This window comes from Bufo bufo, chromosome 2 (genome assembly GCF_905171765.1).
Source record: "Bufo bufo chromosome 2, aBufBuf1.1, whole genome shotgun sequence".
Taxonomy (NCBI): Eukaryota; Metazoa; Chordata; class Amphibia; order Anura; family Bufonidae; genus Bufo; species Bufo bufo.
The window spans coordinates 264,393,862-264,419,084 of record NC_053390.1 but is presented as its reverse complement, the minus strand read 5'-3'; the positions used below and the strand labels follow the sequence as shown (position 1 = coordinate 264,419,084).

The 25,223-nt window shown below is 44.2% G+C and overlaps 1 protein-coding gene across 1 annotated transcript in view; it reads left to right on the top strand.

Moving 5' to 3' along the window:
• Window positions 1-14,054: 14,054 nt before the first annotated feature.
• The window catches only part of LRRC74B (leucine rich repeat containing 74B), a 66,830-nt gene continuing 55,661 nt past the window's right edge, over window positions 14,055-25,223 (top strand). Inside the window, exons 1-2 of the mRNA XM_040420256.1 lie at window positions 14,055-14,563; window positions 15,979-16,156. Coding sequence (XP_040276190.1) covers window positions 14,396-14,563; window positions 15,979-16,156 — 346 coding nt within the window. The 5' untranslated portion in view covers window positions 14,055-14,395. The remainder of the gene's footprint in view (window positions 14,564-15,978; window positions 16,157-25,223) is intronic.

Sequence of the window (25,223 nt, the reverse complement as noted above, 5' to 3'; positions counted from 1 at the left end):
GAACTAATCTGGTGAAAACAGCGTTACCTTGTATTGAAGTCATTTATATGTCCTTTAAGGTCAAGATATATGTTAATATTGGACTTGCCAATGCGAGTGCATGGGTCATGGAAGGATTGTTCTTTTCTATTCTCCCCCCGGGGAGTGTTGTATTAATATGCAAAATGTTAAATAAACGCTATTAAAAAAAAAATCTGTTACGATTATTTTGATAAACACTTGATGAGAAACCCATTTGAGATTTCTTTTATAAGATTTTGCTAGATTTAAGTATAATGTCCGGTATTAAAAATTCCTAGAATGTTATTGATCCGACCCCCTTTTTCTTTAGGTTCGGACCTCTAGTTAGCTTTTAGATTCCTTATACTTCCATCTGGGTATCCTTACCTTTCATTTCTTTTCAAGCACTTCTGATAGGCCCAGGAATCTAAAGGAATTAGTGCCACTGTCTGGACTTTTCGGAGATGCCTTACACGTTACCCAGGGGTAACTAAGGATTGGAGGAGTCCTCTGCTCGAAGAGTTCACTAGCCAGATAGCTTAGGTCCTTTTTTCTCTGGCTTACATCTCTTCTGGAATCGCAGCTAAGACAGTAGCCCATCAGAGAGTCAGTATGCCAAGGCAGTATAAAATCAAGTATGGAGTATTCACACAGTACCACCCTGATTAAAACGTAGCCTTTATTCAAAGAGCTAAAATTTACCCAACACAAAATATGCCAAACAAAAAAGAAATATTAAATCAGGCTTAAAAGTTGAAGTCCCAGAGTGGGACAGAAATAAAGTTTAAAAAAAGCAAAAAAAAATGTGTTTTTAATAAAATAAAAATAAAGTTTCAAGTAAAAAAAGAAAAAAAAACACCCCTTTCCCCTGATTTTATAAGAAAAAATAGAAAAACTAAGGAAAAAAACACACATATTAGGTATCACCGCTTCCGTAACGACCGACTCTATAAATATATCACAAGATTCACCCCGTCCGATAAACGCCATAAAGAAATTAACTGTGTAAGAAAAAAAAAGTAATTTTTGTCACCTTACATCACAAAAAGTGCAACACCAAGTGATCAAAAAGGCGTATGTCCCACAAAATGGTACCAATAAAACTGTAATCTCATCCTGCAAAAAATGAGCCCTTAAAAAAAGCACTCAGAACATGGAGACATTAAAACATAATTCTTTTTGTTTTAAAAATGCTATTATTGTGTTAAAGTGAAATTAAAAAAAAAAGTATACATATTAGGTATGTCCGCGTCCGTAACAACCAGCTCTATAAAAATATCACATGACCTAACCCATCAGCTGAACACCCTAAAAAAAAAAGTATGTGCCAAAAAATATTTTTTTTTGTCACCTAACATCACATAAAGTGCAACACCAAGCGATCAAAAAGACGTATGCCCCCCCAAAATGGTACCAATCAAACTGTCACCTCATCCCGCAAAAAATAAGACCCTACCTAAGAGAATCGGTCAAAAAAAAAAAAAAGTATTGCTCTCAGATTATAGAGACACTAAAAAAATATTTCCCAAAAGGAGTTATACATTAAACGACACGTATATCGCTCAGCTATACAACCTACAAAAATATACGAGTCTACATATAAAGAACTATATCAAAACAGTATACGTATCAAAAGCATATTTTATTAGTACATCAATTCATAATTTCTATTCACATTATTGACAATACACAACAATTAAAATGAAGGTAAAAACAAAAATGACTGTCAGCAGGATAATAAAGTGCTAGCGCAAATTTATCACGGTCAGTAAATAAGCTACTCACTGCAAATTTATATGGCTAGCTCAAAGAGTGCTGTAAGATTTTAATGTCTACAGCCAAATTTGATGCTTGATAAGAGCCCAGGTTAAATACATAATTAGTGAAAAAATAGATCACCCCAGTGAACAATTAATAAATACCAAGACTGAATACATAAATAACATATGATTAGATCACAGCAGGGGCTATGTATATTAGCAAAAGAGATTCACCAAGCTAAATACACAAATAATATGTGGGTAATCACAACAATGAACAAAGGATGCGTATCCAAGTTAAGTTCCTGACTAACATACAGTCCTGATCAAAAGTTTAAGACCACTTGAAAAATGGCAAAAAATCATATTTTACATTGTTGGATCTTAACAAGGTTCCAAGTAGAGCTTCAACATGCAACAAGAAGAAATGAGAGAGACAAAACATTTTCTGAGCATTCAATTAATTGAAAATAACGATTAAACTAATACAGGCTGTTTTTCAGCTGATCCAAATTTTAGGACCACATGCCAAATCTGATGTGGATTCATTGTCATTTTCTGTCAGGTAGTCACACGTTGTGATGGCAAAGGCAAAAAAACTCTCCCTTTTTGAACGTGGTCGGGTTGTTGAACTGCATAAGCAGGGTCTCTCACAGCGCGCCAACGCTGCTGAGGTGGGACGCAGTAAGACAGTCATTTGGAATTTCTTAAATGATCCTGAGGGTTATGGAACAAAAAAGTCAAGTGGAAGACCCAAAAAAATTTCATCAGCACTGAGCCGGAGGATCCAATTGGCTGTCCGTCAAGACACTGGACGATCCTCGACCCAAATTAAGGCCCTTACTGGGGCTGACTGCAGCCCCATAACCATCAGACAGCATCTGAGACTGAAGGGCTTCAAAACAAAAAAGTCTTCAAAGACCTCGTCTCCTTGAACGCCACAGAACTGCTCGTTTGGACTTTGCAAGAGAGCACCAAACATGGGACATTCAAAGGTGGAAGAAAGTTTTATTCTCTGATGAGAAAAAATGTAACCTTGATGGTTTCCAACGTTACTGGCATGACAAGCAGATCCCACCTGAGATGTTTTCTACGCGCCACAGTAGAGGGGGCGCCATAATGGTCTGGGGTGCTTTTTCCTTCAGTGGAACAATGGAGCTTCAGGAAGTGCAGGGGCGTCAAATGGCCGCTGGCTATGTCCAGATGTTGCAGAGAGCATTCCTCATGACTGAGGTCCCTCATCTGTGTGGTAACGACTGGGTTTTTCAACAGGACAACGCTACAGTACACAATGCCCGCAGGACAAGGGACTTCTTCCAGGAGAATAACATCACTCTTTTGGCCCATCCTGTGTGTTCCCCTGATCTAAATCCAATTGAGAACCTTTGGGAATGGATGGCAAGGGAAGTTTACAAAAATGGACAACAGTTCCAGACCGTAGATGGCCTTCGTGCGGACGTCTTCACCACTTGGAGAAATGTTCCCACTCACCTCATGGAAACGCTTGCATCAAGCATGCCGAAACAAATTTTTGAAGTGATAAACAATAACGGCGGAGCTACTCATTACTGAGTTCATGTTTGGAAGTTGGACTTCTGTTTTTGGGGGGGGGTTGTTTTTATTTTTTTTGAGGTGTGGTCCTAAACTTTTGATCAGCTTAAAAATAGCCTGTTTCAGTTTATTCGTTGTTTTCATTGAATTGAATGCTCAAAAAATGTTTTGTCTCACTCCCATTTCTTCTTGTTGCATGTTGAAGCTCTACTTGGAACCTTGTTAAGATTCAGCCATGCTAAATATGATTTTTTGCCATTTTTCAAGTGGTCTTAAACTTTTGATCAGGACTGTATAAGTAAGTCATGACCATGAGCAATATACTGACCCGAACAAAGATTCCCACCACAGAGATGCACCATAAGTCCACACCTCAAGGTGTGTTTCGCATACTGCTTCCTCAAGGGGTAATGGAACTGGTGGTGATGCTGAGTATATGTAGGTCAGAAGCGGCCATCACATTAAAGTGTCTGACCAATCACAACATTTACAAATGTGTACACAAACCGCTGGTAGGTTGAACAGTAAATTAAAAGCCAAGCCTCACCTGTGTGTGCATAAAAACTGGCGCCGTTCACTATATGGCGCATGGATCTCCTGCGACACGCACAGGGAGCGCACGCCAACCCTGAGGTCCGGAGGAGGGAAGTCGCGCAAGTGTGCGTGCGACGTCCGTCATCATGGGGCAGTGTACCAACCCCGACGCATGCGCACCACAAACGCCATATTTGGTGAGGGCAACAAGGCTGGCAAAGGTCTTAATGAATCGGTGTATGCAGTGCCAGGAAGGCAATAAGGCTGGCAATGGTGTCAATATGTCGACATATATAATGTCTAGAATAGAGGTAATATACCTAAATATTCATGTCCTTGTACCAAACATGAAAGTTGCATAAAAGCAAGATGACTAGAATGTACAAATATAAAAATAGGTGAATAAATGGTTGTATACACAGCAAAACTAAATAGTATAGGTGAAATGCTATTATTGTGTAAAACTTAAATAAGAAAAAGTATACATATTAGGTATTGCCACGTCTGTAACGATCTGCTCTACAAAAATGCCACATGACCAAATTTTTTGGTCACCTTGCCCCATAAAGTGTAATAATGAATGATCAAAAATCATATATACCCAAAAATGGTACCAAACAGAACATCAACTCTTCCTGCAAAAAACTAGCCCCTGCACAAGACGATATGGCGTTCAGAAAATGGACACACAAAATATTTTTTTTTTTTCAAACATGCTTTATTATGTAAAACTGAAACAAAGAAAGTAGACATATTTGATATCATTGCATCCGTAACAACCTGCTCTATAAAAATAGCACATGATCTACCCTGTCAGATGAATGTTGTAAAAAATAAAAATGGTGCCAAAACAGACATTTTTTGGTTACCTTGTCTCACAAAAAACATAATATAGAGCTATTAAAAATCATATGTACCCCAAAATAGTACCAATAAAACTGGTACCTTATCCCTTAGTTTCCAAAATGGGATCACTTTTTGGGAGTTTCTACTGTAGGGTGCATCAGGGGGGCTTCAAATGGGACATGGCGTCTAAAAACCATTCCAGCAAAATCTGCCTTCCATAAACCTATGGTGCTCTTTTTCTTCTGCGCCCTGCCATGTGCCCTTACATGAGTTTACGACCACATGTGGGGTGTTTCTGTGAACCACAGAATCAGGGTAATAAATATTGAATAAAAAAAAGGTTACAGCCAGCTCACCTTCCGATCCTATGGAACGGTGCACGGGGCGGACCCAAGCCAGTCCAATGGTAAGCAGATGATTGAAAAATGCTCCGGCACTCAAGGACGTTCTGTGCAAAAATCCCGGTCTTTATTAAATCTTCACCAAAATACAGGTACAGACAGCAACAGTGACACGAGAACCCCACTGCTCCCCACGATCTACGCGTTTCGAACGCTGTCGTTCTTACTCATGATCTAAAGTGTCTGGTGTGCACCCCGCTGAAATAAGGCCCAACCTCATGAAATCCGCCCATAAGGAGGAGTCTCAACCCGGGTGAGTCAAAAATCAGCATGGCTAACGCAAGACACTTGTGCACACAGGTTCACCCGTGACATGAAAACATTTCCATACCTGAAGTGCTACAACATAATTATATAGTACAATAAAACAGATAAAAAGTAGCAAGATGTAATTACTCAACTCCAAAACAACTGTGTTATACAAGAAATACATGTATACATGGAATTCATGATTTGACATTCCAGCAAGATATAAATGCATTGAGATTGAACACTAGGAACGAACGAGTGGTATAAATCATAGGAAAAAACATTTCAGAGGGACTATGCATATATGCATGAACACACACATGCATATACATACACGCATATATGCATATATATACATACATGCGTGCGTCCACACAGAGGCGCACACATATAGCATTCACAGGGTTAATGTGGAGGGAAGTTGGTAAACTTCCTTGGCTCTATGTCAGCAAGGCCCCGGCGCGACAGGTTTCCCACGAAGGGTTAAATGGGTAAACCATTGGACTGTTCGCTCTCAATGTCGCAAGGTGTGAACAGAATCTAAATTTATATACAAAGATCGGTCCATTATATTGAAATATTTATGGTGCACTAGGGCATTTACCGACAGAGAGCACACCTCCACATCAGTCTATTGAGAAAAGACGCTCTGTGTGAACTCCGTCATGTTTTCCAAAAAGACGGATTGGTCTATAAAGAAAAACTAGACATGCTGTTTCATTATATTGTGATTTTAATGTTTTCTCGCTGACATGCTATGCTTGGGACAAATATTAATATATCACTAGTTTTTGTACTTTTCTTTGTCTATTTATATTTCTGTGCTTTTATGCACACATGTGTCTCAATATTTAAATATTTAACACTGCTGCGGCTATCCTCCTGTCCCCGTTGTCTCCATATTCCCATACACATTATTATATATCATTCCGATATTTCAATGTTATCACCTTCTTTCTGGTAATTTCTATGTGGGGAAAATGGAGAAAAGGGAGACAAAAGAATATAGCAAAATGAACAAGCAGCAGCAACATACAATATGTCTGTCTAAGTGTTCATCATTTAAAATGGTAAGTACCCATATGTGCTGGAACGCAAAAATCAATGATACTAAGCCTCATAGCTGTGACATCACATCGTCTGTCTCCTAAGTGAACCATAAGAGACATTCTCATGATGTTATACATGTCCGAATGACATAACAGCCATGAGGCAGTTGGATCATAGTTATTGGAGCGAGTGCATACAATTAATTAAAAATGACTATAAAATAAAATATCCACAAATGTATGGTAAATATAAAAACAGGGCAAAACCATGTTTAGCTGCATGAGAATGTTAGTATAAATACATTAATTCTCTTTTTAGATTGAGACCGTATGGGACTCTGGTTTTGAGTCTCCAGATCCAAAATGCTTCTCTGAGAAGAATTTTTTGTTTAATATCACCACCTCTCTGGGGTAAAGTGACACGTTCAAAAGCAAAAGTGTTAAGTGTATCTGTACTGCGGTTATGTATACTGTATGTATAAAATGAAATGCCGCATTAGATACTCCTGTAGCTGTTGGGTTGTGTATATAATTGAGATGTTCCCGCAATCTATCCTTGAATTTTCTGGTGGTACAACCCACATATATTAAATCGCAGGTGGTGCAAACAATAATGTAGATTACTCCCATCGTGTTACAATTTATGAAACTCTTGACAGGGAAAGTCTCAGTGTGCGTGGAATTGTGGAATTGTTTGGTGTTTTTAGCGACTTTGCATGTCTTGCATCTTGTATGTCCACATTTCGAAAAGCCAGTATATTTTAACCATGTAGATGGATTTTTGGGGCATATCGAGGTGTACATGGAGGGGGAAAGTAGGTAAGCATAGGTAAGCATCTGTGAATGATATTCTTGATTTCAGCGAACTGTCTGCTGTATGTAAGTACTATTGTTGGTACAAAGTAGGGATCGACCGATTATCGGTTTGGCCGATATTATCGGCCGATATTGAGGATTTTGAACGTTATCGGTATCGGCATCTATTTTGCCGATATACCGATAACGTATGGGGAACACAGAACGCGCTGCTCTCAGCGCTCTCTGTGTTCCCTCCGCAGCAGAGGGGAGAAGGAAGCAGTGTCTCCTCCCCCTGTGCTGCTGCTGCCGCTAATGAGGGGATAGAACATAAGAGGAGGGGAGGGGCTGTGGCCGCTGCGCCACCAATGAAGATAAGCCTTTCATTCATTCATATACAGGAGGCGGGAGCTGGCTGCAGAATCACATAGCCGGCTCCCGACCTCTATGAGCGATAGCTGCGATCCGCGGTAGTTAACTCCTCAGGTGCCGCGGATCGCAGCTACCGCTGATAGAGGTCGGGAGCCGGCTATGTGATTCTGCAGCCAGCTCCCGCCTCCTGTATATGAATGATCGAGAGACTTGTCTTCATTGGTGGCGCAGTGCGCCCCCCACCCCCATCCCAATACCGGCCAATAGTAAAATCATTGGTGGCAGTGGCCACAGGATCCCCTCTCCCCTGCTCCTCCGATCGGAGCCCCAGCTGTGTAAGCCTGGGGCTCCGATCGGTTACCATGGTAGCCAGGACGCTATTGAAGCCCTGGCTGCCATGTTCAGCTCCATGCTGCTGTGTGCACAAAGCACAGAGCAGCAGGGACAGTGTGAGATCCTATTCACCCTGATAGAGATCTATCAGGGGGAATAGGACAAGGGTTCTAGTCCCTAAGGGGGTTAAAAGTTAGTAAAAAAAAAAAAACACAAAAATATTAAGTATAAATGAAAAAGATTTATAAAAAAAAAATACACATTAACAATAAACAAAAAAAATACACATTAACAATAAACATATTAATTTTCAGCAGATTTGTGTAGGAATTTTTTTTTTTTCTCAAAAATGAAAATTCCCAGAATATCGGTATAAATTATCGGCTATCGGCCTGAAAGTTCACAAATTATCGGTATCGGTATCGGCCCTAAAAAATCAATATCGGTCGATCCCTAGTACAAAGTAATATTGTACCAACAATAGTACTTACATACAGCAGACAGTTCGCTGAAATCAAGAATATCATTCACAGATGCTTACCTATTTTGTACGAGGATGACATCCTGAGGGATACTCTAAAACAGGGTTGTCGGGTAGTTTATAGAAGACCCGACACCTTGGGAAAAACACTTTCCCCCTCCATGTACACCTCGATATGCCCCAAAAATCTATCTACATGGTTAAAATATACTGGCTTTTCGAAATGTGGACATACAAGATGCAAGACATGCAAAGTCGCTAAAAACACCAAACAATTCCACAATTCCACGCACACTGAGACTTTCCCTGTCAAGAGTTTCATAAATTGTAACACGATGGGAGTAATCTACATTATTGTTTGCACCACCTGCGATTTAATATATGTGGGTTGTACCACCAGAAAATTCAAGGATAGATTGCGGGAACATCTCAATTATATACACAACCCAACAGCTACAGGAGTATCTAATGCGGCATTTCATTTTATACATACAGTATACATAACCGCAGTACAGATACACTTAACACTTTTGCTTTTGAACGTGTCACTTTACCCCAGAGAGGTGGTGATATTAAACAAAAAATTCTTCTCAGAGAAGCATTTTGGATCTGGAGACTCAAAACCAGAGTCCCATACGGTCTCAATCTAAAAAGAGAATTAATGTATTTATACTAACATTCTCATGCAGCTAAACATGGTTTTGCCCTGTTTTTATATTTACCATACATTTGTGGATATTTTATTTTATAGTCATTTTTAATTAATTGTATGCACTCGCTCCAATAACTATGATCCAACTGCCTCATGGCTGTTATGTCATTCGGACATGTATAACATCATGAGAATGTCTCTTATGGTTCACTTAGGAGACAGACGATGTGATGTCACAGCTATGAGGCTTAGTATCATTGATTTTTGCGTTCCAGCACATATGGGTACTTACCATTTTAAATGATGAACACTTAGACAGACATATTGTATGTTGCTGCTGCTTGTTCATTTTGCTATATTCTTTTGTCTCCCTTTTCTCCATTTTCCCCACATAGAAATTACCAGAAAGAAGGTGATAACATTGAAATATCGGAATGATATATAATAATGTGTATGGGAATATGGAGACAACGGGGACAGGAGGATAGCCGCAGCAGTGTTAAATATTTAAATATTGAGACACATGTGTGCATAAAAGCACAGAAATATAAATAGACAAAGAAAAGTACAAAAACTAGTGATATATTAATATTTGTCCCAAGCATAGCATGTCAGCGAGAAAACATTAAAATCACAATATAATGAAACAGCATGTCTAGTTTTTCTTTATAGACCAATCCGTCTTTTTGGAAAACATGACGGAGTTCACACAGAGCGTCTTTTCTCAATAGACTGATGTGGAGGTGTGCTCTCTGTCGGTAAATGCCCTAGTGCACCATAAATATTTCAATATAATGGACCGATCTTTGTATATAAATTTAGATTCTGTTCACACCTTGCGACATTGAGAGCGAACAGTCCAATGGTTTACCCATTTAACCCTTCGTGGGAAACCTGTCGCGCCGGGGCCTTGCTGACATAGAGCCAAGGAAGTTTACCAACTTCCCTCCACATTAACCCTGTGAATGCTATATGTGTGCGCCTCTGTGTGGACGCACGCATGTATGTATATATATGCATATATGCGTGTATGTATATGCATGTGTGTGTTCATGCATATATGCATAGTCCCTCTGAAATGTTTTTTCCTATGATTTATACCACTCGTTCGTTCCTAGTGTTCAATCTCAATGCATTTATATCTTGCTGGAATGTCAAATCATGAATTCCATGTATACATGTATTTCTTGTATAACACAGTTGTTTTATGTTTTGGAGTTGAGTAATTACATCTTGCTACTTTTTATCTGTTTTATTGTACTATATAATTATGTTGTAGCACTTCAGGTATGGAAATGTTTTCATGTCACGGGTGAACCTGTGTGCACAAGTGTCTTGCGTTAGCCATGCTGATTTTTGACTCACCCGGGTTGAGACTCCTCCTTATGGGCGGATTTCATGAGGTTGGGCCTTATTTCAGCGGGGTGCACACCAGACACTTTAGATCATGAGTAAGAACGACAGCGTTCGAAACGCGTAGATCGTGGGGAGCAGTGGGGTTCTCGTGTCACTGTTGCTGTCTGTACCTGTATTTTGGTGAAGATTTAATAAAGACCGGGATTTTTGCACAGAACGTCCTTGAGTGCCGGAGCATTTTTCAATCATCTAATAAATATTGAGTTTTGTTTGGCTGTTAACCCTTGATGTGTTGATGCATGAACACTAAAAGGGCCGGACATTTAGGCTGGCCCTCACAGTTTTCAGTCTGTGATTAGCAGAGCATTTTTTTTCTAACTGAAACACGCAGCAGGTGGGTGGGCACAGCCAGCAATGCTCATAAATAGCAGATAGCAAAATAGCCAGGGCAATCAAAGAAAGTGACCCAGGGCATCTGACACTAGTGTATGCTACCCTTAGGGCACCACGAGGGTACATTCACACGAATGTATGTATTTTGCGGTCCGCAAAACTTGAATGGGTCCGTGATCCGTCTGCACCGCAAAAAAAAAAAGTTCACTTTTTTTCCGGTGCGGAGGCACAGACGGAAACAGAGTGCTTCTGTGGGGTACCAATCCGTGCTTCCGCTCCGCATACCCGTAATTGCGGACCCATTCAAGTGAATGGGTCCACATCCATGATGCGGAGTGCACACGGGCCGGTGCCCATGTATTGCGGACCCGCCACATGCGGGCCACAATACGGGCACACAACGTTCGTGTGCAAGAGGCCTAAGGGTATGTCCAGAAATCTGAGACCAAATATGTATGTATTTATTACAAAGGATATTTCACGGTTTACAATAGAGCTGATGAAATCCAGAAGAAATCTATAGAGTATGCCACAGATTTTCTCTATGTAAGGGTACTTTCACACTTGCGTCAGAGGATTCCGGCAGGCAGTTCCGTCGCCGGAGCTGCCTGCTGGATCCAGCAATCCGGACGCAAATGGATGGCATTTGTCAGACGGATGCGGATCCGTCTGACAAATGAATTGAAATACCGGATCCGTCTCTCCGGTGTCATCCGGAAAAAAACGGATCCGGTATTTATTTTTTTCACAGATTTAAAAGTTGCGCATGCGCGGACCAGAAGAACAAATCCGTCAATGTGGCAATTTTAATGCCGGCACTAATACATTTCAATGGAAATTAATGCCGGATCCGGCATTCCAGCAAGTGTTCAGGATTTTTGGCCGGAGAGAAAAATGCAGCATGCTGCAGTATTTTCTCCGGCCAAAAAACATAAGAGGGACTTGGGGCTGGTGCAAGGATTTTTGCCGCCCTAGGCAAGATAAAAATTGCCCCCCCCCACCCCCGATCAGATGATCTGCCCATATCATGTTCCACCCCTTTCTCAGCATTTAAATTAAAAGAACTGCTATGTTTCCCTTAGGGTTAATCCAGCTTCTTGTAGCTGCCTCCCTGACAGCCGCTAGAGGTGCTTCCGCGATTCTCACTGTGAAAATTACAGTGGGAAGACGCGGAACATAGTTTTGAATGCATGCGCATTCGCAGCTGAGAGGGGAATCGGGGAGATGAGTTCCCAGTGCCGGCGCTGGAGAAAGGTATGTGGCTGAAGGGGTTTTAACCCCTTCAGCCCAGTGGGAGGGGGACACGAGGGTGCCCCACTCCTAACAACTATACAGTGACAGGAAACTGAGTTTGTTTTCCTGGCACTATAGTGCTCCTTTACCACCAGTACTGCACAGTGTCTTTTCTCTGCAGGAACAGGCTATAGACACCAGTACCACTACATTAAACTGTACTGGTTCTGGGACTATAGTGTCCTTTTAGGCTCCATTTACACGTCCGCAATTTCATTCTGCATTTTGCGGAACGGAATTGCGGACCCATTTATTCCTATGGGGCAGCACGATGTGCTGCCCGGACACGGAATTGCGGATCCGCACTTCCGGGTCCGCACTTCCGTTCCGCAAAAAAATAGAACATGTCCTATTCTTGTCCGCAATTGCGGACAAGAACAGGCATATTCTATTAGTGCCGGCAATGTGCGGTCCGCAAAATGCGGAACGCACATTGCCGCTTTCCGTGTTTTGCGGCTCCGTGTATCCGCAAAACACATTGCGGACGTGTGAATGGAGCCTTAATGTGAGGTAAATGAGTTTCCAATGTAGTATTAATAACTGAACAATTATATAATAAACATATTGCATTGTCTACTTACCACCAGGACAATAAGATGATCTGGTCTCTGGCTGCAGTCTGGCTCTGGGGACTCCCTTGTCACTCTCTTCTCCCCCCCCCCCCCCCCCCCTCCATCCCTTGTCACTCTCTCCCCCCCCCCCCTCCGTCCCTTGTCACTCTCTCCCCCCCTCCGTCCCTTGTCACTCTCTCCCCCCTCCGTCCCTTGTCACTCTCATACCCCCCCTCCCTTGTCACTCTCTTCCCCCCTCCCTTGTCACTCTCTTCCCCCCTCCCTTGTCACTCTCATTCCCCCCCCCTCCCTTGTCACTCTCATTCCCCCCCCCTCCCTTGTCACTCTCATTCCCCCCCCCTCCCTTGTCACTCTCTCCCCCCCCCCTTGTCACTCTCTTCCCCCCTCCCTTGTCACTCTCATTTACTCCCCCCCTCCCTTGTCACTCTCATTTACTCCCCCCCTCCCTTGTCACTCTCATTCCCCCCCTCCCTTGTCACTCTCATTCCCCCCTCCCTTGTCACTCTCATTCCCCCCCCTCCATTGTCACTCTCATTCCCCCCCTCCCTTGTCACTCTCATTCCCCCCCCCCCTCCATTGTCACTCTCATTCCCCCCCTCCCTTGTCACTCTCATTCCCCCCCCTCCCTTGTCACTCTCATTCCCCCCCCTCCCTTGTCACTCTTATCCCCCCCCACTCCCTTGTCACTCTCATTCCCCCCCTCCCTTGTCACTCTCATTCCCCCCCTCCCTTGTCACTCTTATCCCCCCCCCACTCCCTTGTCACTCTCATTCCATTTCCCCCCCCCCACCTCTAATGTAGCGTGGCCGAGCTCTGTTCTGTCCGCGGTACAGGAGCATTTGTTTCCTGTACCCGGCCGGACTGAAAGGAAGTGCACACTAAGTGAGCACTTCCTGTCAGTCCGGCCGGGTACAGAAAACAAATGCTCCTGTACCGCAGACCGAACAGAGCTCGGCCACGCTACATTAGAGGCGCTTCCCTCCTGTCAGTCCCACTCTCTGGGCAGTGCGGCAGCCGTCCGGTGCGGGGGAGGGCCCGCCGCACTTTAAAAAAAAAGGTCGCCTTACAGGTGGCGCCAGCCCTCAGAGACTGAACTGATGTATCCTTATGCATACTGAACGGAATGCTCTCCATTCAGAATGCATTAGGATAAAACGAATCAGTTTTTTTCCGGTATTGAGCTCCTGTGACGGAACTCAATGCCGTAAAAGAAAAACGCTAGTGTGAAAATACCCTAAGATTTGTTTCCTTACATGTGATCAGGTTTTGCATATTGTGTGCACTGAAGAGCCTGGTGTGGAGAGATCTGCACTAAAAAAAAAATGCAACAAATATATCACGTATGAACATGGACCTTGAGTGATTTATGGAATTGTCTGTAATTTTCATGTGTGTCTTTGTACCCTGTGCAGGACGAGCGAAGCAGACACAAGCTGCTTGTGAGAATCACTGCAGTGACCGTCTCCGTAGTAACCAGACAACAAACCAGAGCCTGGCACTCCCGCCCATGACTTCTGATTGGCTAACTCCTAAGTTCAGTGGATCTAATTGGCCCGTGGCAACGTCACTCAGCCGGAAGAAAGGCAGCCCAGCAAGTTTGTGTAGTCACAGTCAGCACAAATGTGAATAGGCTTGTGGGTTTTTTGTGTTGCGAGAAATATGTTTTTAGTAGGGTAGTAGTAGAGTTTTACCCTTTATTAGATACATATTTAAAGCTATATTATATATTGTGAAGGGTAAGTCAGTGCTGACTGTAATATGGTGCTCAGCAAGAGGTTTTCTAAGGACATGAGTCCAATGCTTCCTGCAGTGGAAGAGGTAAAGGATGCTGAGGAGGAGGAAGTCAGTCATTCCTTAGGAGGAGTTCCTAGCAGACCACCAAGCAGACCACTGCCACCCGTGAGCCGAGGAAGCGTTGACAATACAGTAAGTTACTGATATGTGTATTTTAAAGACAATGGGGTCATTTATCAAACTGGTGTAAAGTAGAACTGGCTTAGTTGCCCATAGCAACCAATCAGATCACACCTTTCATTTTTGACAGCTCTTTTGGAAAATGAACGGTGGAATCTGATTGGTTGCTATGGGCAACTTAGCCAGTTCTACTTTACACCAGTTTGATAAATCTCCCCCAATATATGTTCTAGGACTATGGGTCATGCTTGGGATTGTTATTTTCTACCTCAAGTGTAAAAGATGTAATGTGTACCTGTGTGTGCTCAGCCTCCATATGCTGCTGTACAGGCTCAGCACTGCCTTAATATCATACATTTTATTGGAGAACTAGGTAGGCTGAGGGGCAAACATTCAAAGCCAAATAGGTTTTTATCTGTAAGCTGTTACAAAGCGTGACATGTACATCAGTTGTTATATGCCCTTTTAGACCAACAGATTAAGAAAATGCTTGAGAACGGTTCCTGTCTGATCTTTATCTTTTCATTAGCTGCATTTACATGCTGCAATAATCGGGATGTTTGAGGATGAACTATTGTTAGTACGATCATTAACCCCCATACAGTTTCCTTGTTGGGTGACAGCACATCCCTGTATGCACAGGGTGATGGGCTATTGATGACCGAGGATTTTAGGTTGTACACGAAAGATGTCATCACCTAATAAACAAGACTAGCCTTCACGGGAATGTTTGTTCCTGATAATTGCCTCGATCCTTGGCCCAGGTAAAAATTCCTTTACTGTGTCTGTGTGGTAGGAGCACTTTGCTTCTGATCGCTCTTGCTAGGGCAGACCAAGGCTTATCTGGAAGATATTTATATTAAAGGGGTTATTTTGGTAAATATAATGATGACCTATCCTCAGGATAGTTCAAATACAAAGTTGACGGCAGCATATCCTCCATGGTTCTTTATTCACAGTGGGTCCATCAAAAGGTGCAAAGTTCAAAAATAGTGGGTCTGGAGGGAACGGTGGTGCTGCTCTCATATTTGTGATCATTATCACATCGATAGGGGTCTGATTCCCGGCATCCTTGCCAATCCACTGTTACCGGGAGCCAACGCGTTCACCGGAGCTCTGGTGAGCGATGCAGGCTACTGGCAGCTTTCCAAGCACAGTGCTGTACGTTGTATAGAGGCAGTGCTTGGTATTACAGCTCAGCTCCTCTCACTTCAATGGGGCTGAGCTGCCACTAAGCCATGTGGCCCATGTATGGTGACATCTCATGCCATAGGAAGATACCCCGATGCTCGTGGAGCACCAAGCTCTTCTAGCAGCTGATCAGCGGGAGTCCCGGGTGTTGGACACCACCAATCTAATATAATTTACCTGATAACGCCTTTAACAGCAGTGGCCGTTACTGTGTAATACAATTACGTATTTTCTAGATTGTACTAAGGGCAGCTACAGCAATGTCCATGACTGACGAAGATAAGAAGCAGGAGATGTATGAGGATATACCCTCCAAAGAAGAGACAGAAGAATCGGTTCCAGATCAACACCCTGAAGACTCTGAAAAACCTAAAGAAGATTCTGATGACTGGGACACAGACTTAGAAATTGAAGGTTTGTTACTACAGAGTGGATACCTGAGCTGAGATAACAACCACATTTGCACTCATGACAGTTATATGTATAATGAGCTGCATGGCACATCAAACGTGATCTTTGTTAGATCTTATCAAAGCTTCAAAAAAGATAATGTTTAATGTGATGCAGTATTTTACATGTAAATTATTATTTTATATAATAATTCAACAATTTCTCATTGTGTGTTACTTTAGGTCCTAACTTTTTGCAAAATGTGGAATTAATTGGAACAGGGAGTTTCCAAGATTTTGGGATCGATGGCCTTCGGATAGGCCATCAATATTAGATTGGTGAGGTTCTGCCTCCCAGCACTCTGACCGATCTGCTGATTGAAGGGGACTGAGCAGCAGCAATAGTCCCACAAAGCCACCACAAAATGTACAGAGCTGTGTCTAGTAAACAATGATGGGGTCACATTGCTCACTGAAGCACTATGACATCTTCAGTCAGCTAATCCTGATGTCCAGTCTGATGTCCTGCACTTAGACATCAAAGGAAGCCTTTGCACATGATGTTAGGGCTATACAGTATGTTGGGTGTTACCCGTTGGGAGTATTCCATCCACATATAGCCTTACAATGGATTATTTTGATCACTGCATTAAAGTTATAATGTAGTACATACAGTCTTGGCAATGAAAGGGTTACAGGCTGAAAACCAATACAGGATATATTACAAATTCATGAATAGGTAGGCTCACCAGATGCAGATGTATGGTATTCCGGAGCACGGCCTGCTTTCTACAAAAAAAGCGTCTAAGGCTTCATGCACACAGCCGTTGTTTATGTCCGCATCCAAGCCGCCATTTTGGGGGCTCAGATGCGGACCCATTCACTTCAATGGGGCCGCAAAAGATGCAGACAGCATCCGTGGCCCCTCTAAAAAAAATATAACATGTCCTATTCTTGTCCGCACTTTGCGGACAAGAATAGGCATTTATATTAAAGGCCGTCCTTGCCGTTCCACAAATTGCGGAACGCGCACGGACGCCATCTGTGTTTTGCAGATCCGCGATTTGCAGACTGCAAAACACACCACGTCGTGTGCATGAGGCCTAATTCAGTCACAGAAATATACAAATGGCTGGCTCACAGAATAAGTTTAAATTTATTATTACAAACATATGCATATCTGTCACGAGGGTGTCACGACCTATCGCTGACCTTGTTGTGCCTGGGGTCAGAAGGTCGCAGCGGGTGGCTTACTCGCTCGGTTTCAAGGAATCGCTCCATGACCTAGTTGTGGGAATGGATTCCGGTCCAGGTTTTCCTACTTTGGTTTGCGATTCTTTTTTCCCATTTAGGCAGTGCTTTAAGTGGGCCAAAAGAGGTGCCGGTACTCTATTAGGCGCCGGTGCTCCCCCCCCTGCACATCAGACCCCCCCATCACACACATATATATTAGTTCCTCTATGTACCAGTACAGTACCCCCCCCCACCACCGCACATTCGTTCCTCTCTGTACCAGTACCCCCCTGCACATCAGACCCCCCCCCCACTCATCACACACACACACATTAATTCCTCTCTGTACCAGTACCCCCCTGCCAGGGGGGTACTGGTACAGAGAGGAATTAATGTGTGTGTGTGTGTGATGAGGGGGGGGTCTGATGTGCAGGGGGGTACTGGTTCAGAGAGGAACGAATGTGCGGTGGTGGGGGGGGGGGGTACTGGTACATAGAGGAACTAATATATATGTGTGTGATGGGGGGTCTGATGTGCAGAGGGGTACTGGTACAGAGAGGCACTAATGTGTGGTGGTGGTGGGGGGGGGGGTACTGGTAAAGAGAGGAACTAATGTGTGTGATGAGGGGGGGGGGGGTCTGATGTGCAGGGGGGTACTGGTACAGAGAGGAACGAATGTGCGGTGGTGGGGGGGGGGGTCCTGGTACATAGAGGAACTAATATATATGTGTGTGATGGGGGGGTCTGATGTGCAGGGGCCCCCTACACATCAGACCCACCCATCAGACACATATATATTAGTTCCTCTATGTACCAGTACCCCCCCCCCCCCCCCACCCCCCATTCCTTCCTCTCTGTACCAGTACCCCCCTGCACATCAGACCCCCCCCCCCCCTCATCACACACATTAATTCCTCTCTGTACCAGTACCCCCCTGCCAGGGGGGGGGGGGGTACTGGTACAGAGAGGAACTAATGTGTGTGGGGGGAGGGGGGGTGCCTGTCACTCACCAGTACTCTTCAGAAGTTGGATTCCAAAGCAAAGTCGATGTTCTTTGCTGCACCGTCCGACTCCTGACTCCAAGGAGGACCAGTCACTGGTCGCCGCACTGATCGCTCCTCAGTCACAGGCGCGCGGGAAGGAGTTGACGTCACCTAACGTGAGGTCAACTCCCTGCCTGCGCCAGCCTGAGCCGTACTCTGCAACGACCCGCCCCCCTCCACTAGCTGCCCAGCCAACAACATTAGGGAGGAGATACTGCCAGCTCTCCGCTGCGCTCCGGTACCGGAAACCCACGTACTGGGCGCACGGAGAGGTGCTGGTACTCTCCAGGGCAATTTTTGGAAGTGGCGGTACTGAGTACCGCCGCGTTCCGGCCCACTTCAAGCACTGCATTTAGGAATCTGTAGCTTTTCCTTTTACCTGTTCTCTGTCAGCCACTCCCAGCCACTACTATATATTCTCCCTTTCTACGTACTTTCTACGTACTTCCCTTGTTGCCAGATATAGACCTTCCTTCCAGATTTTCTATTCTGACCTCTGGTGGAGTTAGAGTTGCTGTGGAACAGTTGGAACTTGAGCTATCGGATTTCTGGTTCTCTCCTGTTTGTTGTCTCCCTTCGGGGATTGTTTGTGGTGTTTGTGTTGTTTGTCCTTTCCCTGTTGTTACCCTAGGTGTCAGTAGTGAGGACTAGTGCCCCCATCGCCCTACTCACTAGGGTTGTTTCGATACCAAAATTTTGATTAGATTTCGATACCATAAAAAAGTATTGTGATACTCAATATCATTCGATACCACGCGAAAAAAAATAAAACACCAAAAAAGCAGCGTGCATCGTGCATTTTATGGAATGTCCGGCCCATAATCGAACAGTCCGATCCTATTTTTCTTTTGTTACCGCGTTCACTGCATAGGAGATTTTTTTTATATTTTAATAGTTTGCACTTTTTTGGGCGTGGCGATATGTAATATGTTTATTTATTTATATATTTTATATGTAAAATTGGGAAAGGGGGTGATTTAAACTTAATATTTTGGTGATTGTTTTTTAAAAACTTTTTATTTAATAACTATTAGCCCCCTTAGGGGCAAGAACCTGGGATCTTTTCATCACTTGTCCTAATCACCCTAATAGAGATCTATTAGGGTTAATAGGACTTCACACTCTCCCTTCTGCCCTGTGCATAGTACACACAGCAGCAGGGAGATTACCATGGCAGCCAGGGCTTCAGTTGCGTTCTGGCTGCCATAGTAACCGATCGGAGCCCCAGGATTACACTTGGGTCTCCTATCACAACTGCCACTGTACCACCAATGAATGAAGAGGAGGGGAGGGGACCCTGTGGCCACTGCCACCAATGATTATAATACTGGGGGGTTGGGGGTGCACTGCGCCACCAATGATTTAATACTGGGGGGGTTGGGGGGGAGCACTACGCCATACAGGCTGCGGGTGCTGGCGACAGAATCACATAGCCGGCACCCGACCTCTATGACAGGGCACTGCAATCTGTGGCAGTTAACCCCTCAGGTGCCCTGTCATAGAGGTCGGGTGCCGGCGATGTGATTCTGCCGCCGCCACCTGCCGCCTGTATTTGTATTAATGGGTGAGTTATCATTGGTGGTGCAGTGGCCACAGCCCCTCCCCTCCTCCGCCCCTCTCTTCTCATTGGCAGCAGCGGCACAGGGGGAGGGAGGGAGAGACTCCTTCTCCCCTGTGCTGCTGAGAAGAACATGGAGCGCGCTGAGAGCAGCGTGCGCAATGTTCTGATACTAGGCTGCCCAGTAGCACAGCCTAGTATCGGTAAATGTCAAATTCCGGTATCGAATCGATACCGGCACAGAAGTATCGATTGGGTATCAACAATTCGATACCCGCTGCAACCCTACTACTCACTACCTAGGGCTTATTTCAGGGTAAGTCAGGGACTAGGCACCTGATCAGTGTACGGGTTATCAGCCCGTCTAGGGATGTCAGGGCAGCCAGGTGCCAGTGCTAGGTGAGTTAGGGGTCACCACTCCTCCCTCTCCCTAGTGAAAGGGTACCCTCCTTCCCTCCTCTCTGTGCCGCACGTCTGTTACCTGCCATATCAGATGTGATGATATATTTGGCCCTTATTTTGAAAATAAAAATAAAATTATATATATATCGTTTTTTTTAAGATCCACTATGTATCCTATTGCTGCTTTGGCAAAGCAGTTGCAAGGTCTGTCTTTTGAAGTGATAGAATTGAGTACGTCGGTCCTTCAGCAGCTGCAGCAGACCTCGAGCCCAGTGGTTGCTATGGGTAACCAGGTCAATCCGGAACCTAAGGTTGCTCTCCGTGATAGATTTTCTGGAGGGAGAGACAAATTAGTGGTGTTCCGTGAAGCCTGTAAATTATATTTCAGGCTGCGCCCCAATTCCTCTCGTAATGAGGAACATCGGGTGGGGATTGTTATCTCCCTTCTTCAAGGGGATACTCAATCCTGGGCTTTTTCGTTGCCAGTTGGTACCCAGGCCATCTGGTCGGTAGATGAGTTTTTTGAGGTCCTGGGTCTCATATATGATGACCCTGACGAGTCTCCCTAGCTGAGTCTAGATTACGGCAGCTTCAGCAGGGAGATCGGTCAGTGGAGGTTTATTGTTCCGAGTTTCGAAGGTGGGCCACAGATACTAAGTGGAATGACCCGGCTCTCAGAAGCCAGTTTTGCCAGGGGTTATCAGAAAAAGTAAAAGATGAGCTGCGCTGTATGAGACTCCTATATTCCTTGAGCCGCTATGTCGCTATCTATAAGAATTGATAGACTCCTTAGGGATAGGCTGAGGAGTTCTTGTCCTGCAGAGACTTTTCTCAGGCAGGAGTCAGTTTGTTCTGACTCAGACGAACCTATGCAACTAGGGGGAGCCACTCGTCAGGTTGGTCCTCCTGGGGCTCGCCGTAAGTCTGGCGTTTGTTTTTTATGTGGTTGGAGGGGTAATTTCATTGGAGCTTGTCCATCTGAACCCAAAAAGAAACAACCGCCGGAACTACTGACCCCAGGTTGTGCGGAGAATGACAACCTGGGTGTATACATCTCCTACGAACGTCTCAGTTTGTTTTGCCAGCGATGGTAGTTTCGGGTAATAAAACTGAGCCGATTTCTGTTTTCTAGGACAGTGGGGCTGGGGTCAATTTGGTGGATGCCCGATTCGCTCGGACTCTGGGATTTTCTTTTAGTTCGTTACTTAGATCTATCCCCATATTCGCTAGTGACTCAGCTCCTCTTACTCAGGGGAACCTGGCACACATTGGACATAACATACATCTTCGGGTGGGGACCCTCCATAATGAGTTTATTTCTTGCTATGTCCTTGAAGGTCTTCCTACTCCTATGGTATTAGGTCTTCCCTGGTTGGTAGCGCACAATATTGTTGCTGATTGGCAGGCCAGGGAGATATTAAAGTGGAGTGAGCATTATAGGGACAATTGCTTAAGTAGCAGTTGATAATAAAATGGCTGCACAACATCTCACATACAAACAATAGAGCTGAGAAATGGGGATCATTCTAAATTAAAGTGGTATTATACCTACTTTGCACACATTTTTGATCAAACATGTGTCGGGCCCATCTACCAGGCGTCAAGATGGCTTCCGCAGATAAGTACCTAACACTAACAAACCGCCTCTCTTGGACTTACCTAAGCCTACAATTTTCAGGGCAGTGTAGGAACTAGCTACATTTATACTCTGCTTTTCTTGTAGTATATATTGAGGGTAGCGCCTCTTTTAAACTGAGCAACGCCCATCTGCCTGGGGCTTCTGAGAAGACTATGCACTCAGACCTGGAGGGGATGGTGTTGGAGGCCCAGGGGGATGCCCCAGTATCCTGTCCCCCAGGAAAGTTGTTTGTGCCTTTTGAATTTGCACCTTGAAATATTAAGAACACCATAACTCTGTACTCGCTGGGCACCCAGGTAGTAGGGCAACCTCGGATCTATTGTCTTGTCGTTTTTGGTGGCCGAGGATGTGCACCAGGATGTAGTTGATTTTGTGTCCACCTGTACAACCTCTGCACGCGCTAAAGTCACTCATACTTGTCCGGCGAGGTCTCTGTTGCTATTCCCAACAGATCGTGGACACACCTGTCGATTGATTTTATTACTGACATACCTGAATCTGCGGGTAAAACTGTTATCCTGGTAGTAGTAGACAGGTTCAGTAAAATGGTGCTTTTCATTGCCTTACCCACGTTGCCAAATGCTAAAACCTTGGCTCAGGTTTTTATCAGTGAAATTGTGAAGCTTCACAGGGTCCCTTCCGATGTTGTTTCAGATCGGAGAACCCAGTTTATTTCTAAATTCTGGAGAGCTTTTTGTTCTCGTCTTGGAGTACATTTGTCTTTCCATCTGCAGCCGAATGGCCAGACTGAACGCCCCAACCAAAAACATAGAGACTTACCTTAGGTGATTTGTGTCTGAAAATCAGGAGGAATGATCATCTTACTTACCTTTAGCAAAGTTTGCTATAAACAATCGCTGTCAAGAATCAACTGGTCACCATTTTTTGGTGCATATGGGTTTCATTCTCAATTTTGTACTTTCAGTGAGGGGGAGCCTTCTGGGAACCCTGAAGAACGGTTTACATCATCACTCTCTTCTGTATGGTGAAAGGTTCAAAGCAATTTGAAAAATATGGAAGGCAGATATAAACATATGGCTGATAAAAAAACTTTGCCAGGTACGGATCTAGGGGTGAATGACTGTGTGGTTGTCGAATAGGAATATTAAGTTAAATGTTCCCCCTTGGAAATTGGGTCCTAGGTTTATCGGTCCTTATAAAATAGTCGCCGTCATAAACCCCGTGGCATTTCGCCTGGAGCTGCCTCAAACATAGAAAATTCATAATGTATTTCATAAATCGTTGTTCAAAAAGTATGTTGCACCTCCAGAACCATCACTGTTACCGCCCCCTCCAATTATTGTCGATGGCAATTTGGAGTTTCAGGTGGCAAGAATTGTTGATTCTCGTTTTTTCCGTTGCTTTCTTCAATATCTGGTGCATTGGAGGGGTTACTGTCTAGAAAAAAGAATGTGGGTGCCGGCGTCGGAAGTAAACGGCAGCAGGTTAATTCGTTCTTTTCACATTTCTCATCCGGAAAGACTTGGTTCTGAGTGTCCAGTGGCCCCTCATAGAAAGGAAGGGTACTGTCACGAGGGTGTCACGACCTATCGATGACCCAGTTGTGCCTGGGGTCAGAAGGTCGCAGCGGGTGGCTACTCGCTCGGTTTCAAGGGATCGCTCCATGACCTAGTTGTGGGAATGGATTCCGGTCCAGGTTTTCCTGCTTTGGTTTGCGATCCTTTTTGTCCCATGTAAGGGTACTTTAACACTAGCGCCAGTACTTTTAGTCCAGCGGCCTCTCGCCGTGCACTGCCATGCTGCGCCGGAGCTCCGCCCCTGTCCCCATTATAGTCAATGAGGACGGAGCAGCAGTCCAGCGGCGCGGCAGGACGGGTCCGACAGGGTGAACAGCCTGTCGGATCCGTCCTGCCGCTAGTGTGAAAGTAGCCTTACATAGTAACATTGTAACATAGTACATAAGGCCAAAAAAGACATTTGTCCATCCAGTTCGGCCTGTTATCCTGCCGGTTGATCCAGAGGAAGGCAAAAAAAAAACTGAGGTAGAAGCAAATTTTCCCCACTTAAAGGGAACCTGTCACCTCTACTATGCTACCCTCACTGAGCATTTCTAAATGTTCATTGTGTTACCCTAAACATATAAATTACACTTTTAATTTCATTTGCAGACAAATTCAATAAGTATTATGCATTTTTGTACTTCCGGCTTTTTATGCAAATTAACAGAAAAGAGTCAGATCTTACTTGTGTGACCAGAGAAGAGTCATATTTTCAAGCTCTGACTCATCTCAGGTTAATTTGCATATGTATCAAATCGGTTTTTTTACACAATAAAAGCACACAGAGCTATGGGGACTGGGTATTGCAGATGTGCTAGCGGCCATCTAGCAACCCATGGCCTCAGCTCTATACCCAAAATCCAGGTGACAGGTTCCCTTTAAGGGGAAAAAAATTCCTTCCCGACTCCATTCACGCAATCAGATAACTGCCTGGATCAACGACCCATCTCTGGTACCTATAGCCTGTAATATTATTACACTCCAGAAATACATCCAGGCTCCTCTTGAGTTCCATAGTCTCACTGCTCTTAAAAAATCCTCTTCTATGTTTGTGTACAAACCTTCTTTCCTCGAGGCACAGAGGATGTCCCCTTGTCACAGTCACAGTCCTGGGGATAAATAGATGATGGGAGAGATCTCTGTACTGACCCCTGATATATTTATACATAGTAATTTAATCTCCCCTCAGTCGTCTTTTTTCTAAAGTGAATAACCCTAATTTTGATAATCCTTCAGGGTACTGTAGTTCCCTCATTCCAGTTATTACTTTAGTTGCCCTCCTCTGAACTCTCTCCAGCTAACCCTGCTATGCCTGCCTTGTTCACAGGAGCCCAGAACTGTACACAGTACTCCGTGTGGTCTGACAAGTGATTTTTTTAAGTGGTAGGACTATGTTCTTATCACGGGCATCTATGCCCCTTTTGATGCAACCCATTATCTTATTGGCCTTGGCAGCAGCTGCCTGACACTGGTTTTTACAGCTTAGTTTGCTGTTCACTAGAATTCCTAGGTCCTTTTCCATGTCAGTGTTACCCAGTGTTTTACCATTTAGTATGTACGGGTGACTTGGATTATTCCTACCCATGTGCATAACCTTACATTTGTCAGTGTTAAACGTCATCTGCCCCTTCTCTGCCCAAGCCTCCAATATATCCAGATCCATCTGTATACTGTCCTCTTCCGTGTTATTTACTTTA